Source organism: Crinia signifera, chromosome 19 (genome assembly GCF_055691185.1).
Source record: "Crinia signifera chromosome 19, ASM5569118v1, whole genome shotgun sequence".
NCBI classification, from domain to species: Eukaryota; Metazoa; Chordata; class Amphibia; order Anura; family Myobatrachidae; genus Crinia; species Crinia signifera.
The window spans coordinates 47,663,028-47,682,055 of record NC_139226.1 but is presented as its reverse complement, the minus strand read 5'-3'; the positions used below and the strand labels follow the sequence as shown (position 1 = coordinate 47,682,055).

General features: G+C 43.3%; 1 protein-coding gene across 1 annotated transcript in view; it reads left to right on the top strand.

Moving 5' to 3' along the window:
• Positions 1–19,028, top strand: part of LOC146041828 (serine/threonine-protein kinase SBK1-like) — a 48,680-nt gene that overhangs the window by 9,228 nt on the left and 20,424 nt on the right. Inside the window, exon 2 of the mRNA XM_083161713.1 lies at positions 10,579–10,769. Within this exon, the coding sequence (XP_083017839.1) occupies positions 10,619–10,769 (151 nt within the window). The 5' untranslated portion in view covers positions 10,579–10,618. The remainder of the gene's footprint in view (positions 1–10,578; positions 10,770–19,028) is intronic.

Genomic DNA, 19,028 nt, shown 5'->3' with positions numbered 1-19,028 from the left:
GATGATTAAGTCTGAATTATAAAACAAAAGTGAATAATACAGCGAGATCCACCATCAGTCCACTCATACGTGGTCGCTAGCAGCCGGGCAGCGCTTTCCGAAAACAGCTAACAGCTCTCATCACAGCACGGGCTTTCTCTGTCGTCATGCCAACCAACTCTACCCTGTGCAGGGTCTTGCCCACAGCCCTGGGACTTAGTATGTGGGATTAAAAAGTTTAAATTGTTTAAAAAGTATTTTATTTGTTGCCACGTTTCCCAGCAAGCCCAGGCATTTCTTAAGTGGTAAAGCTTCCATCATACACTAATCCTAATTGTGTGAGGCTCATGTTGGACACAATTTCCTTTTAACTTCCCAACAGCTCCCCGCGAGTGCTTCCATCTGATTTGGTACTTGCTGTGCCATTCTCGGGGAGTTGCCGGGGGGAGTTCAAGGGTATCAGATGCAATACATAATACATCGCAGGTGCTAAAAAGCACCCACGAGGCGCCATTGATGGCTCCGATATCAATTTATCCTTTGTGCTGCAGGTCCAACCTCTGAATCAGACCCATGGCCATACTGCAGGTATTTGGCAACTGATCGGGGCTCTCTTACCGCCAAGTCTGTCTGTTGTTACCCAGTTTGTTCTATCACTGTCTACAATTGTAAAGCGCAACGGAATCTGTTGCGCTATATAAGAACCTGTAAATATATAAATAAGCCATCTATCATAGGTTAGAGTTACCAATCAACAGAAGTTGGTGGATAATATTGGGTAGAGATCAACATTTAACGTGATAATGTGAGGAAATATGTCAACTAATTGGGGCAGCACGGATGGTGTAATGGTTAGCATTACTGCCTCACAGCGCTGAGGTCATGGGTTTGATTCCCACCATGGCCCTAACTGTGCGGAATTTGTATATTTTCCCCGTGCTTGCGTGGGTTTCCTCCGGGTACTCTGGTTTCCTACTGCAATCAAAAATGATACTGGTAGGCTAATTGGCTCCTAACAAAATTAACCCTAGAATGTCTGTGTGTGCATGTACATGTGGTAGGGAATATAGATTGTAAGCTCCACTGGGGCAGGGACGGATGTGTATGTTCAACTATTCTCTGTAAAGCGCTGCGAATATGTGTGTGCCATATGAATAACTGGTAATAAATAAATAACCTAATGGAATAACATGTTCCTTTTAGTAAATAGCTAAAAAAAAGAGCAACAAAGGTCCTGTTCTTGAGAGAGGATTTGCAATCAGCAGAAATTCTAACACTCTCCCACACAGGGAGAGTGTATCTTCCTCACATCGTCACCTTACCTGCTTTGCACAAGCTACATAATGGGAGGGACTCAGTGACCCATTAGTCCTCAAATAGTGAGCTGCTTGAATTAGTCTTCCAGACTCAGTGAGACGTTCTAAGAACCTGGATCTTTGTTGCTATATTTCATCTATTTGCCGGAGAGCCACGGTGTGCCGTAAGATCATATTTATACCTCTCCATAGACATTATCACATGAATGTTTCATCCCTGCCTAGTGCCGAATGTTGTCCATCAATTTTACTTGATTACATTTATTGGTTTGTTCCTTTGATTCTACAGGTATTTAGTTGTATCTTCAACTTATTGTTTTATATATAATACAGTATATGCATTCACTAGGTGGCTGTAGTCTTAGTTACTGGTTTATCATTACTCTGCCTTGCTAATTTACTGTTACGCTCCTTAGCTAATCGTCCGGTCCCATTTCATGTTTTACATAGTTGTTCGATGCCTGCATCTGGACTCTGCTATCCATTGTGCTGTTGTGTGGTATAACTGTGCTCACCTCTACAGCGGTGTATTCCATTCTGCCGTGTGTGATGTTGTTACAGTAAATTGCCACTTGTCTCATACAGGTTGGGATCATTTGGTCTACAGCATGATGGACAAGCATTAGGTCAACACCATTAGGTCGACATGGAGAAAGGTTGACATGGGTCGAGGTCGACATGGCTTTAGGTCGACAGGTCATTAGGTTGACACAAGCATTAGGTCGACATGGTCTAGGTCGACAGTCAAAAGGTCAACATGGAGTTTTTTACAGTTTTTTTTACCTGAATGTCGACACAGTCGACATGGACACAGTTTAAAGTGCACCACATCCCGTAATACTTCGGGCACAGTGCCACGCTGCGTTCAGCACACTATTTTATTCTCCCACCACGCCCTAGTGGATGGTAGGGCATAATTTACCGCCTGTCGGCACATGTCGGCTCAACAAACAGTGAAAACCCCATGTCGACCTAATGTTTGTGTCGACCTAAAGCCATGTCAATCTAAAACCATGCTTAACCTTGACCCATGTCGACCTAGACCATGTCGACCTATCCCCATGTCAACCTAATGCTGTCGACCCAATGACCATATCCTACCTCATACATAGATCATAAGCTGAGTACAGACTGAGCGATATGTCATCTGGTAGGATGTATCAGATCGCCTACATTGCCCAGTGTGTACTGGTGGTATGCCCACTTCCACTGCCGCATGCGATGACATCAAACCTGATGATATCACAGTGATTGTTCCACCCTTCATTAACTTCACTGTGGTGTGTACGGTGAATCAAGGTTGACGGGGATTCATTCTGATGCCATAATCAATCCGCATCGCTCCAGTGTGTACCCAGCTAAAGTTGACTACACCATCTTGATGTAACATTGTACTACCCTCAATAAACCCTGGGGCAACTGAGTACTGTATCAATGCGGAACATCAGGCTCTATAGGTAAAACACAGATACTGTACAAAAGCTTTACACATTTATCGGGTGTAGTCATCGGGGTTTAACATGTTAGCTGCTGAACACAGAGCCAGGAGACTTATTCTTCATGTTGACGGAGGTTGTGGTGGCAGCTGCTGCTGCTACCAAGGCGGCTGCAGAGATTACCAAAAGAGGAACAGAGATGGCAGCAGCAAAGACAATTGAACTTAATGGGTCCAGCAGCTGTACTGGATTGGAATTGACTAGATGTTGACAATCTACCCTACCCCACAAGCTCGTTGCTTAGGGGTCATCCTTGACTCTGAACTATCTTTTCTTCCCTACATTCAATCTGTCTCCAAATCATGTTACATGCATCTAAAAACCCATATCCAAAATACGACTGTATCTCACATAAGACACTACTAAATCTCTTATCCATGCACTCATTATATCCCGCATTGATTATTGCAATAGTCTCCTAACTGGTCTTCCCAAGAACAGACTCTCGCCACTGCAATCCATTTTAAATGCTGCTGCTAGGCTGATCTTCATGGCAAGACGCTCATCGTCTGCTGATCCGCTCTGCCAGTCCCTCCATTGGTTGCCTGTATCTTACCGTTTTCAATATAAAAAAACACTTCTATATAAAGCTATTAACCGTAATGCACCAGCATATATCTCTTTACTTATCACAAAATATCTCCCATCTCGACCACTCCGCTCTACACAAGATCTGCGTCTCGCACGCACCACTAGCTCCCATTTACCATTACAGGACTTTCATCGGGCTGCTCCCATCCTATGGAATGCCCTTCCACGCACAATAAGACTCTCCATTAGCCTCCAAACTTTCAAGCGTTCCCTGAAAACTCACCTCTTCAGGCAAGCCTATCATATTTATATTTCATATTTGTGAGATGATTATGATGGAGGTAGGGCACGGAGCTGGTCATCAGTGCAGTCGCCTCTAACTGACATGCATGAGCCCGATCTGTCTGTTTTTAAAACATATTAATGAACGGTGCAGTATGTGTCCATCATTTTATCAATACATTGTAGTGTCATCTTTTTTTGTTTGTTTGTTTAATGCCTTGTATATTATGCCTGCAAAATTAGATTATTTTTGGATTGCTTTTCCGTTTTCTGTTTAAATCAATGGGCGGCGCAGCTTTCTGCTTGCAGATGCATGAACCTCCTCCAGAATTTCACGGACTGTCCCATTAGCACTGTGTAGTAAATCAGGTTTCTTCTGCTGCCTGCAAATAGACTGTGGTGAGGGGAAACTTAGGGTTAGGTTACAGGGATATGGCGTTTTGGTTTAGACCCCGAGAATGGGAGTTAGGGTGCTGCGGGGATTGGACAAGGGTTAGGCTACAAGAAGGGAGGGTTAGGGGGCAGGGTAAGTATTCTTTCCTGACCCCTGTCAGGATTGCCTCCTTCGGTATGCTGACTTTGGTATATTGACCACTGGCATCCTGATCGCCGATCATCCGAATGTATCCCCCATTCCATCAGGTTTAGCCGGGTTAACGCGGCGGGGGGCATCGCCAGAAAAATCTGGCGATGCCCCATAGAAGCCAACGGGCTTCTACCGCATCCCTCCGCCGCCCCGCATCGCCCCCTCACCTGTGTCCGGGCAGCACAGCGCAGTGCTGCCCGGACCTGTGACCTCCTCCCTGCACTGATCCTCTTCCGGGTGCAGGGAGGAGGAGAGCCCGGCGCAGCAGCAGCAGCGCCGGGTGTGTGAGGGAGGGGGGAGCCGCCGGGACCTGCTGGGACCCGGCGACTCCCACCGCAAAGGACAGCTCTTAACGCAAGAGCTGTCCTTTGCCTTAATTATCGCATATGTTACAACATATGCGATAATTAAATATGCGATGGGCGGCGAAGGGGGGCGGAGATTCTTAGAGAATCTCCCCCATAGTATTTTGTTTTCATCTACATGTTTATCTGTTCCTGAATAAAAGGGAGATGTAGCAGGTGGAGAATTTGTATAAAGCAGCCAATCAGCAGCTGTCATTTAGTAGACCCTATGAAGTGACAGAAGATGATTGGCCGGTATAGGCAGATTCTCCATTGATACATTTCAGTGAGAGGTACATTTACTCATAGATGGGATGTGGGCCATTAGTAACCAGTAAAATTTGACTACTTATTTATTTAGCACCTTTTAGAGGATAATACATAGGATCTAATTGGTTGCTTTGGGGAACATCTCATCTTCAATAGAACTCCCATTTTAATAAATTTACCCCTGAGAATATGCAAATCCATGACAAAACAGAGGGAACTATGGCCCTAATTCAGGTTGCTGCGAACATCGCAGCTTACCAAGTGTTGAATACCCACCCACCCCAACGGCGAATCCCCTCGGTACCATGCAAAGGGATGTGTACGAGAACACATCCCCTCGCATGCCTCCGCTAGCAGCAGAAACCATTTGATGGCCACCGACTGACTTTTATTTACAAGCGCTACGAGATAGATGGGGCAGCTGATGTCCTGTGACAGACAGGCATCGGCCCGTCTGCCCACCTATGGGAATGCCCACCGTTTCCATGGGTACGCCTAGAAAACGCTCACCGTTCCCATGGTCCAGCACCGTCACCGCCCCCCATCCACCCCCCCTCCCCCATCCCCGCAACCAACAGCCCAGCGATTGTGTAACCCGCTGAGGCCTTGGGGTCTGCACATGTGAAAATATGCAGCAACGGCAGACCCCCAAACATCGGAACAGGGCTAAATTCCGAGTGATCGTGAATCAGGGCCTATATTGCGCATACATATCATTCCCGTATTAACCTCACAGCATCCCAAATGTGGAAACCAACACGGATCATTTGTTACGCAACACCGCGCATTTCTTACATGTGCCATCTGCTGTCTTTGCATAAGAAAAAGGCATCTCTCAGAGTCAGCATGTGGAAAGAGCAGAGGTCACTACCATATATTTCCTTCCCGACGATTGACCCATACATCAAGTACAAACATTTTATTTTAAGATAGTTTGCAGACACACAAGCTTTTTCCACCCCGGACATAGTCAGGAGAGTTTTTGACAAATGGACCATATGTTGGATAGATAAATAGCATTTTACAGTAGCTTCCAAAGAACAAAGTCATTTTCAAGATGGTAAAATACAAATAGTGAATATAGAATTGTTGACTGTCAATGAGATTTTGCAGGTGCGCCTGCAATGGCTGCGGCTGATTTGGAGTGTTGGTGCAAGGACACGCACAGTCGCTGCTCACGTCTAGCATTGTACAAATACTCAGAAGTGTTCAACTCTCTTCACAGCTGTCTCTGATAGAATCCCGGAGGGGGTCTCTCCCCATGGAAACTTAGCAGGTGTCCGTCACATCTGATGGGCATTACTAGTGGTTATCTGCAGAACCTCACTCAAAGGGGTAAAGTTACTAAGATGGGAGTTCTATTGAAGATGGGATGTTTCCCATAGCAACCAATCAGATCCTATCTATTATCTTCTAAAAGGTGCTAAATAAATAAGCAGTCAAATCTAATTGGTTACTAATGGGCCACATCCCATCTTAGAAAGTGCTAATTAAATAAGAAGTAGATTCGGATTGGTTGCCTATAGCAAACTCCCATCTTTAATAAAACTCCCATCTTAGTAAATAAACCAAAATACACAAACCTTAGCATCCACTTAATACAAGGAATTCGTAGCATTTACCATACCTTGGACTGTCAGACTGTAGTGCCCACTCAGGGCCGTTGTTAAATTCTGGTGTGGAACTAGGGTGACCAACTCATCCCTTTAATCCGGAACACATACAGTATTAATTACACAGGTTCTGTGGCTGGCTTTCACCTGGTTTTAAACTGCCACACCTCAAGACTCCATTTCACCTGGTTTTAAACTGCCACAGAACCTGTGTAATTAATATGTGTCCCGGATTAAAGGGATGAGTTGGTCACCCTATGTGGAACAACCTTTGACCCATGGGAAATTATAGGCGGCCATTTATCCAGCAATTTCCTATCACTGCTGCTGCAGCATTGTGGAGTCTGAGCACTAGAGCACTGAGCATGCACAGATCACTGGGAAAATGGCAGCAATCTGCCACCACCGCTGGACGCCGGAGGGTTAGTATTAGAAAATTGGGTGCACCCATTATTGATAGCCACTGACCCTTTTTGTACTTTATAGCAGAAGGTTGTATACATCAGTGTCCTCTAATGCAGCGGTTCTCAAACTGTGGGTCCTGACCCCAAAGTGATTTTGCGAAACATCCATTTGCATGCGTGCAGGTGCAATCTGAGTGCGGGCCGTGAGCTGAAGTTTATTTGTTTAGTCACAGCTTTGCGAGTCAACCTGAATGACCTCCATAATTACATAACACCGCCTATAGCAAAAGTCTTGTAGGATACATTTGTATAATAACATAATAACATACCCTCACCAGCATTCACTATCTCCAAATTGTAATAGTTTTTCCATGTTTGTATTGTTCCAAAAAGGTTCATCCTGATCGGCACCTGCACCATCTAATAATGTATGTACAGGTAGAGTATCCCTTATCCAAAATGCTCGGGACCAGAAGAATTTTGGATAAGGGATTATTTCGTAATTCGGAATATTTATATATTTGAATAAGGTATCTTGCATTTATGTTGTACAAACACATCAACCACATGAAATACACACAAATATATTTTATTTGTGCATAAAACAAGGCTTCAAAACATAAAACAAAGTTCCTGTACTATCTCAGGCACTGAATTTGAATGCCAAGCAAACATTGTCTTGCACATATTTCGTGCCAGCTATATATCATGTCCCCAGTAGTGCTGTTACAGATGTCCCCAGTAGTGCCAGTTACATATCATGTACTCAGTAGTGCTGTTACAGATGTCCCCAGTAGTGCCAGTTATATATCATGTCCCCAGTAGTGCTGTTACAGATGTCCCCAGTAGTGCCAGTTACATATCATGTACTCAGTAGTGCTGTTACAGATGTCCCCAGTAGTGCCAGTTACATATCATGTACTCAGTAGTGCTGTTACAGATGTCCCCAGTAGTGCCAGTTACATATCATGTACTCAGTAGTGCTGTTACAGCTATCCCCAGTAGTGCCAGTTACATATCATTTCCTCAGTAGTGCTGTTACAGATGTCCCCAGTAGTGCCAGTTATATATCATGTACTCAGTAGTGCTGTTACAGATATCCCCAGTAGTGCCAGTTACATATAATTTCCTCAGTAGTGCTGTTACAGATATCCCCAGTAGTGCCAGTTACATATCATTTCCTCAGTAGTGCTGTTACGGATGTCCCCAGTAGTGAAAGTTACATATCATGTACTCAGTAGTGCTGTCAGAGATGTCCCCAGTAGTGCCAGTTACAGATGTGCCCAGTAGTGCTGTTACAGATGTCCCCAGTAGTGCCAGTTACATATCATGTACTCAGTAGTGCTGTCAGAGATGTCCTCAGTAGTGCCAGTTACAGATGTGCCCAGTAGTGCTGTTACAAATGTCCCCAGTAGTGCCAGTTACATATCATGTCCTCAGTAGTGCCAGTTACATATCATGTCCTCAGTAGTGCTGTTACAGATGTCCCCAGTAGTGCCAGTTACATATTATTTCCTCAGTAGTGCTGTTACAGATGTCCTCAGTAGTGCCAGTTACATATCATTTCCTCAGTAGTGCTGTTACAGATGTCCCCCGTAGTGCCAGTTACATATCATGTACTCAGTAGTGCTGTTACAGATGTCCCCAGTAGTGCCAGTTACATATCATGTACTCAGTAGTGCTGTTACAGATGTCCCCAGTAGTGCCAGCTACATATCATGTACTCAGTAGTGCTGTTACAGATGTCCCCAGTAGTGCCAGTTACATATCATGTACTCAGTAGTGATGTTATATATGTACCCAGTAGTGCCAGTTACATATCATTTCCTCAGTAGTGCTGTTACAGATGTCCCCAGTAGTGCCCGTTACATATCATTTCCTAAGTAGTGCTGTTACAGATGTCCCCAGTAGTGCCAGTTACATATCATGTACTCAGTAGTGCTGTCAGAGATGTCCCCAGTAGTGCCAGTTACAGATGTGCCCAGTAGTGCTGTTACAGATGTCCCCAGTAGTGCCAGTTACATATCATGTACTCAGTAGTGCTGTCAGAGATGTCCTCAGTAGTGCCAGTTAGAGATGTGCCCAGTAGTGCTGTTACAAATGTCCCCAGTAGTGCCAGTTACAGATCATGTCCTCAGTAGTGCCAGTTACATATCATGTCCTCAGTAGTGCTGTTACAGATGTCCCCAGTAGTGCCAGTTACATATTATTTCCTCAGTAGTGCTGTTACAGATGTCCTCAGTAGTGCCAGTTACATATCATTTCCTAAGTAGTGCTGTTACAGATGTCCCCAGTAGTGCCAGTTACATATCACGCACTCAGTAGTGCTGTTACAGATGTCCCCAGTAGTGCCAGTTACATATCATGTACTCAGTAGTGCTGTTACAGATGTCCCCAGTAGTGCCAGCTACATATCATGTACTCAGTAGTGCTGTTACAGATGTCCCCAGTAGTGCCAGTTACATATCATGTACTCAGTAGTGCTGTTATAGATGTACCCAGTAGTGCCAGTTACATATAATTTCCTCAGTAGTGCTGTTACAGATGTCCCCAGTAGTGCCCGTTACATATCATTTCCTAAGTAGTGCTGTTACAGATGTCCCCAGTAGTGCCAGTTACATATCATGTACTCAGTAGTGCTGTCAGAAATGTCCTCAGTAGTGCCAGTTACAGATGTCCCCAGTAGTGCTGTTACAGATGTCCCCAGTAGTGCCAGTTACATATCATGTACTCAGTAGTGCTGTCAGAGATGTCCTCAGTAGTGCTGTTACAGATGTGCCCAGTAGTGCTGTTACAGATGTCCCCAGTAGTGCCAGTTACATATCATGTACTCAGTAGTGCTGTCAGAGATGTCCCCAGTAGTGCCAGTTACAGATGTGCCCAGTAGTGCTGTTACAGATGTTGTTAGCAAGAAAAAAAAATCACTTTCTGGAATGTATGGTTTTCGGAATAATTTGGATAACGGATATTTGGATAAGAGATACTCACCCTGTATTACACCCCACATATGGAGCGCTTGAGCAATGACTGGGAACCCAGAATGGCTTTCAGTGTGTAATCGGAGGGTTGTAAAAGAAACCTCAGTACCAATGATGGCTTTTTAGATTATATTTTTTAAATGGGAATAGTTACTTTAAAATAGAAAATTTTATTCTTGTTTACTTGAAAAATATTCTGAAAAACAAGTCAATTATATCCAATTATATCTTTATAATCAAATACAGATTCAAACAATAATGGGCCTGATTCTGTTTGTGCAGTGACTACGAGTTTATGCCAATGCCGCTGCCGATGAAATGTGTAGGGAGATGCCACTGGCTGCAAGTTTGTGTAAAAAGATGACACATCGGTTCCATCAGTCACATACATTAGAGTTCAATGGCCGCCAATGTTAGTGCAGGCATAAAAATAATTACAGTGGCTAAGCCATCGCAGCCACATCAGAATATTCACCCTCCTTGTTGCCTCCAGGATATGCCCAATTTAATACCACTTCATTGCATCCAAGTTCTTGTTGCTTACCCTGGCAGTAATCATAGGGGTGCATACGCACTGCAACCAAAACAGACGCGTAGACTTAGAACATTGGCTGTTTGCTGCTTGCTTCTGAATCAGGCCCATTGTATCATACAGTAGATGTAACAGAGCATCCACCAAACATTTAAACCCAGATTTTACCACTACCCATCAAGTGTCTGATGATACCTGTTTTTGTGATAGTTTTACTCTTTGTATAACGGATGTATGTTTCCAATAGATAAGACTTCCTATCTCTGTGAGACCGTAACATATGTGTGATGGATGAAAATGAAGAGATCTTGCAAAAAATGATGAATCTGACATCGAGGTCAATGCCAAGTATAAAGCTGAAGGAGAAATACAGGATTATCAAGGAGTTAGGCAGCGGCACTTATGGACGCGTGTTACTGGCTGAACAGAAACTAAAAGGTAAGACGCAGGCGACATGTTAGATATATAAAACCATTTAGTCAGATTTTGTACATTGGGCCAGATGCTCCAAGCTTCATAAAGTGATAAAGTTGATAATGATGAACAGCCAGCTAATCAGCTCCTAACTGTCATGTTACAGACTGAGGGGCAGATGTATTAGGCTTGGTGAAGAGATAAAGTGGAGATAAAGTGTACGGTGATAGAGCCCCAGCCTATCAGCTACATGTGAAAAATGACAATTAGGAGCTGATTTTGGCTGGTGCATTATCACCTTCCACTTTATCTTCACTTTATCTCTTCACCAGGCTTAATACATCTGCCAGTGAGTTTCCCGGGTGCTACTGTGGTCCCCAGGGGGAATTAACCAGCAAATTAGTGGCGCAAGCAGGGGGGAGTTTCTGAGTACCTAGAAACCCCCCTGACAGACCAAAATTGTTTTAAATGTAATGTAACCCACTGGAATTAGCAAATTGCGGGTTAGTAAAAAAGCAGATATTGGGGCAGATGTATGAAGAGTCGATATGGGGGAGATTGGGGTATCAGTGCAAGTTATGTGCACTGATACTGCTTCTCCCCATGTATGAATGAACCAGTGAGTGCTAAATGACAGGGCCCCTGTCCATATAAGGCGCTGCTATCAAAATGATCTGAAGAAACCGACATTGTTGGGAGTCGGAGAAAATAGTCAAGAAAGCCCCCCTGACAGGCATTGTTTCCTGTGCAAGGACGTGGACTCCAACTACCGTGTGTGGCTGTGTCTTTACAACATCTGGTCCCGGTGCTGTTCTACAAACATCACGACGGTGCCGGTTACTTACCTCTGACGGGTGGATGCTGAATACCACACTTCTGCATGCAGTGAGGAGAAACATCGTGGCCGTAAGTCTGCTCCCACAGGTGTCCGTCCCCAGCTGAGTGAGTACGGACAGCCTTTGAGTGCAGGAAAAATCAAATATTATATTGCACTCATTATTCTGTAAGCAGCAACCACAATTTATCTATATGTCTCCCTGATCTAAAAAAAACCCACTGTCAGCACCTGTAGCCCGGAGTACAAAGCCATTACTATCTAACCTCATTGAAGGTCTGCTGTAAAACATTTGATACAGCACACAGAACAAGCTTTTCCCACTACAGTTCTATCGTGACTGTTTGAATTAAGCGTCATCCTTGCATAAAAAGCCTTTAAAAATATGGGCAAATAAATAACATCTAAAAAGACTGTGTTGAAAGTGGCACATTAAGCCTCAAGTTCTTGGCTAATGCACATTTGATTGCTTACTAACAAATACCGGTTGGAGAAATCTATTGTTCAAATTCAGAAATTTAACCCCTTCCCGCCGCAGCCTGTTTTTGCCTTCCTGACAGAGCCCTTTTTTTCAAATCTGACAGGTATCACTTAAGTGGGGATAACTTTTTTTGCTTTTACTTATCCCAGTGATTTTGAGATTGTTTTCTCGTGACACATTGTACTTCAAGTTAGTGGTAAATTTGGGTCGATACAGTCTGTGTTTTTTTTGTGAAAAATACCAAAATGTCGTAAAAAAATGGAAAATTTAGCAATTTTCAAAATGTTAAATTTTCTGCTTGTGAGACAAATAATCATACCACTCAAAATAGTTAATAACTAACATAGACCATATGTCTACTTTATGTTTCCATCATTATTTCAACATCCTTTTAATTTTTTTGGACACTAGGAGGCTTAAAATATGAATAGCAAATTCTCAAATTTTCAAGAAAATGTCAAACACTGATTTTTTTAGGGACCAGTTCAGTTCTGAGGGACTTGTATGTGAGACACCCCCATAAATGATGCCATTTCAAAAACTGCACCCCTCACAGTATTCAAAACAGCATTTTGGAAGTTTGTTAACCCTTTAGTGTAGGTGAAATTTCAAAATTTCATTTTTTTTGCAGATTTGCAATTTTAATACATTTTTCTAAGGAACACAGTAGATTTTACTAGAGAAATGTGACTAAAAATTGATTCCCCCAATTCTTTTGTTTTCATAAATATCCTATATGTGGCCCTAGTGTGCACGTTGACCAAACCACAGGCTTCATAATAGAAGGAGCACCTACTTGATTTTGGAGCCTCCTTTTTATGAGATTATTTTTAAGGCACCATGTAGGTTTCTAGGCACCATAAGATGCTAAAAGTTAGGAACCCCCCCACAAGTGACCCCATTTTGCAAACTACACCCCTCAGGGAATTCATCTAGGGGTATAGTGTACATTTCAAACCCCCAGGGGTTTCACCAATTTTGGTACAACTGGGCTGTGAAAATGAAAAATTACATTTTTTTTACACAAAAATGCAGTTCTGGCTCAAAATTTTTCATTTTCACAAGGAATGAAGGAGACAAAGCACCCCAAAATCTGTGCCGCAATTTCTCCCGAGTACGGCAATGCCTCATATGTGACCAAAAAATACCAGTTGGGTGCATGGCAGGACTCAGAAGGGAAGGAGTGATTTTTGGATTTTGCAGCTCAGATTCTGGTGGAATGTTGGTGGGTGCTATGTCGCATTAGCAAGACCCCCGAAGCACCAATACAGTGGAACCCCCCCACAAGTGACCCCATTTTGCAAACTACACCCCTCAGGGAATTCATCTAGGGGTATAGTGTACATTTCAAACCCCCAGGGGTTTCACCAATTTTGATACAACTGGGCTGTGCAAATGAAAAATTACATTTTTTTACACAAAAATGCAGTTCTGGCTCAAAATTTTTCATTTTCACAAGGAATGAAGGAGACAAAGCACCCCAAAATCTGTGCCCCAATTTCTCCCGAGTACGACAATGCCTCACATGTGACCAAAAAATACCATTTGGGTGCATGGCAAGACTCAGAAGGGAAGGAGTGATTTTTGGATTTTGCAGCTCAGATTCTGGTGGAATTTTGGTGGGTGCTATGTCGCATTAGCAAGACCCCCGAAGCACCAATACAGTGGAAGCCCCCCACAAGTGACCCCATTTTGCAAACTACACCCCTCTGGGAATTCATCTAGGGGTATAATGTACATTTCAAACCCCCAGGGGTTTCACCAATTGTGGTACAACTGGGCAGTGAAAATGAAAAATTTAATTTTTTACACAAAAATGCAGTTCTGGCTCAAAATTTTTCATTTTCACAAGGAATGAAGGAGACAAAGCACCCCAAAATCTGTGCCCCAATTTCTCCCGAGTACGGCAATGCTTCATGTGTGACCAAAAAATGGCAGGACTCAGAAGGGAAGGAGTGATATTTGGATTTTGCAGCACAGATTCTGGTGGAATGTTGGTGGGTGCTATGTCGCATTAGCAAGACCCCCGAAGCACCAATACAGTGGAACCCCCCCACAAGTGACCCCATTTTGCAAACTACACCCCTCAGGGAATTCATCTAGGGGTATAGTGTACATTTCAAACCCCCAGGGGTTTCACCAATTTTGATACAACTGGGCTGTGCAAATGAAAAATTACATTTTTTTACACAAAAATGCAGTTCTGGCTCAAAATTTTTCATTTTCATAAGGTATGAAGGAGAAAAAGCACCCCAAAATCTGTGCCCCAATTTCTCCCGAGTATGGCAATGCCTCATATGTGACCAAAAAATACCAGTTGGGTGCATGGCAGGACTCAGAAGGGAAGGAGTGATTTTTGGATTTTGCGGCTCAGATTCTGGTGGAATGAATGGTGGGTGCTATGTGGCATTAGCAAGACCCCCGAAGCACGGTGAAATGATGAACCTAATAATCCATAGATGTGTGGTATATTTTAAAACACTCCTTTATACATAGGCCGGGTTTGTCGGGGCAAGTGTCACACTGGAAAATAGTTTGCTTTCTTATTCCCTTTTTATAGCAAACTTTGCACCTTTTTTGTGTCCTGCCCTTTTTTCCAGTGGAGGGGATTTCATCAGGAAAATGCTGCCCTGGTACAATACGGGGGCCAGTACTAGAAGTACTGGGGCCCTCTGCCTGCTGGTTCCCAAATATTAGGCCCTTTATGACTTCCTCTTGAAAGTGCATAAATGTCCCCCTCTGGCTGGTAGAACGGAATAGCACGTAAGCGTTATACAGTGCCATCTGGATGATATACACGGCCAGCTTCTTGTACCATATTTATGTTTTCCGCAGGGCACTGTACGGCTTCAGTACCTGATCTGAAAGATCCACTCCGCCCATGTACTTATTGTAATCCAGGATACAATTAGGTTTTGAGGTGTGGGTACTGGTACCTCGTACAGGGACGGAGGTGGTACTGTCTCCGTGAATTGTTGTCAGTATAAGGACATCCCTCTTGTCCTTATATTTGACCAACAACATATTTTCGGTGCATATTCCCCTGCTTTCACCCCTTCTCAGTACTTGGGCAATGTGCGTTTTTGGGAGGCCTCTTTGGTTCTTGCGCACAGTACCGCAAGCTGCTGTACCTCTTGAACCAAGGGCCTTAAACAGGGGGATGCTAGTGTAAAAGTTATCCACATAGAGGTGATAACCTTTATCCAGGAAGGGGTGCACTAAATCCCAGACAATTTTTCCACTAACACCTACGAGGGAGGGGGGGCATTCTGGCGGTTCAATTCTTGAATCCTTCCCTTCATATACCCTAAACCTGTGGGTGTACCCTGAGGTGCTTTCACACAGTTTATACATTTTTATGCCATACCTTGCCCTCTTATTGGGAAGGTACTGGCGGAATTTAACCCTTCCTTTAAAATGTATAAGGGACTCGTCTATGCAAATGAATTTATCTGGGATGTACATCTCTGCAAATTTGGCACTGAAATGATCAATGACCGGCCTGACTTTGAATAGCCGGTCAAAGGTGGGATCATCTCTGGGTGGGCACTGTGCATTATCGTTGTAATGCAAAAATTTAAGGATTAACTCAAAACGAGTCCGGGTCATGGCCATACGGTAAAGTGGGGTGCTGTACAGAACATCTGTACTCCAATATTGCCTAATTTCTGGCTTTTTTTCTATGCCCATATGAAACACCAGACCCCAAAACGTCATCATCTCTACTGCATCTACAGGGGTCCACCTAGCAAATGATGACGTGGGGTTTTGAGCAATAAACTGCTGGGCATATAAATTAGTTTGGTCCACCATTAAATTTATAAAATCATCAGAGAAAAATAATTTGAAAAAGTCATTTTCTCTGAGACCTGTGGAATCAAATTGGATTCCTGGGATGGCCAAAAACTCAGGAACCTGGGGCTCAAAATTGTCTGGTGGTGGGGTCCATACGAGATCAATTATTGGGGGGGGGGTCTCAGCTGCTCTACAGGGGCGTCTTTGAGGGGGTCCCTCATCACTAGAGGAGGAAGAGGAGCTTAAGATGAATCCTTCAAATTCCCCGCTTGCATCACTGGCTGTGTCAGAGTCAGAGGCAAGCATGGCATATGCCTCCTCCGCTGAATACATTCTTCTGGATGACTGGGATGACATTTGGGATGACATTTGGGATGCCATTTTTATTTTTGTGTTTCTGGTAGTGAAATGTTTCAACACATGTATAGTGTAGGGGGGGTACAAACTTTATTTCAACACGGGGGGTATGTAGTGTGTAGTGTGTATGTAGTGCAGAAAAAAAAATACTTTATACAGGAATTTGATCCCAATAAAAAAAAAAAAAAAAAAAAATGAAGGGGTTAAAAAAAAAAAAAAAAAGGTCCTGCGCCAAAAATTGAGCACAGATGTTGGTCAGTAACGTCCGTCACTGAACAGCGCTCAAAGGCAACAGGAATTTGATCCAAAAAAAAAAATATATAGATCAACCCTGTGCCGAAAAAGCTGATCAGTGATGTACGTCACTGATCAGCGCACAGTGGCCACAGGACACCCACAAAATCACAGTGTGTGTAAAAAAAAAAATTAAAAAAAGACCCCACAGCACCCTCAAAAAAAAAAAAGGTGATCACTGATGCGACACTGATTACCAGTGAGGGGCAGCAGGTGCACAACCTTTGGTGCAACTGACAGTGCAACTGGCAGCAACTGACAGGTATATATTAAAAAAAAACAACCCTGCACCCCCAAAAAGTTGCTGATCCGCACAGATATACTGATCAGCACAAAAGGGGGGGCAGCAGACACAAAATATAGCACTCTCTATCACTTTCTGTCACTATCTCTCTCTATCTCTCTATCTCTCACTATCTATCACTCTATGACACTGCAGCAGCAGCACTGACAGGTATATATATAAAAAAAAAACTCTGCACCCCCAAAAAGTTGCTGATCAGCACAGATATACTGATCAGCACAAAAGGGGGGGCAGCAGACACAAAATATAGCACTCTCTATCACTCTCTGTCACTATCTCTCTCTATCTCTCACTATCTATCACTCTATGACACTGCAGCAGCAGCACTGACAGGTATATATATAAAAAAAAAACTCTGCACCCCCAAAAAGTTGCTGATCAGTTAATTTATACTGATCAGCACAAAAGGGGGGGCAGCAGTCAGTTGCACACGCAGCACAGCTGTATATATATAACCCAGCACCCCCAAAAAGTTGCTGATCAGCACAGATATACTGATCAGCACAACAGGGGGGGGGGGGCAGCAGACACAAAATATAGCACTCTCTGTCACTATCTCTCTCTATCTCTCTCTATCTCTCTATCTATAACTCTATCACACTGCAGCAGCACAACACAGGAAGTCACAAGAAGTCACAAGATCCAGGAAGCATCCAGCACGCTACAAGCAGTGATCAGGTAAGTATTTGCAAGGATCAGGTCAGTATATCACGGCAGATAGGCACGGTGACCGCACTGCACGCAATTCCAGACCGGAATGGCGTCTGCAGTGCAGTCACCGTTAGTTTAAATCACCCTCCATGGCTGTGATTGGTCCGTCGGTCCGACGGACCAATCACGGCCTTTGGGGGCGGGTGGGGTGAGGTGGGGTGACACCAGTGTCACCCTTACACCCCGTGGTGATTGGTGCTGTACTTTACAGCACCAATCACCACCGATCCCTGTGTCACCGGCGAACGTTATTCGCCGGTACACAGAAAACGCTGTAATTGGCTGTTCACATTTGAACAGCCAATCACAGCGATCGCCGACGGGGGGGAGGCATCGCCGCCCCCCCTGGACATGCTGGGACATGTCTGCTGTCAGGGACAGCAGACATCTCCAAACTGTCACCGCGTCTATAGACGCGGTGACAGTTTAAAGCCATGACGTACATTTATGCCATGCGTCGGGAAGTACATGCCGGCCATGACGTAAATGTACGTCAGTTTTTTGGGGGGTAAGGGGAGGGGGATAAATCCGCACAAGCTGGTGCTACAGCACCCAAGTTGCCCCAAACGAGATATTTATTACTTGTAGGTCTCAGAGGGGGTGCAGCCAAAGACAACAATTTTATCAACAGAAAAAAAGGGACAGAGAAGGATGTCTTTTTTGTTGGCGCACGAAGAGAAGTTTTAAGAAAATTGTATGAGTTAAAAAGTTTTCTTTATTAGAATATGTTTAAAATACAACTGTCCAATTTGTGAAATATTTCATATATACCTATTTATGTGAAATAGAAAAACCTTTTCTTAATTTTATAGGTTTTTAAATATTAAATTACACTTCAATTGTAATCAATGTCCTGTTATGTATTTTGTTAGGTCCTTATGTGTTAGGGAGTTTTATTAATTCTGTAAGGACATTAGTACGTTGTTCCTTAACTGTATTAATTAATTTATATTGTTCACAGTATTGCTCCCTTTGTGATGCTATTTTTAAATTTTTCTGTTATTAACTGTTCTCTGCGAGTTTTAATGCTCATAAATGAATCACTTTATGGTGGTAGCCCAATATCAATAAATCATTTCTCACTTTATGTGCACTTGGTGGGTTGAAACTGTTGTCTATTGTTGCCAATTCAGAATATACTTTGTTGCTTTAACAGCATAAACAGTTGTACTGTAGTTGTGTTTGAAATAAAAGTACAAAATGACTGCTGTGGATCTTATTACTGCTGCTCCAATTCTTCCTATTAGTCAGTTAGGTTGTATGTGCAGCTTAGAATCCCTACAGGTTATTTTACATGTCTACCTTCTTTCCACTTATACAGACTGAGAAATAGTAGGATTTAAATTGTCCAGCTGGTATTGCCGGTTATCCAATTAATTACGTCCTGTTTTGTGGGAAATGGTAATATTTAATTTAACATGTTACCAGCTTATGATGTTAATAATGTTGCTGGTTATACAATCCATGTGGGAAAATAGGATTCTTAGATCTCACAGTTCAAATGTG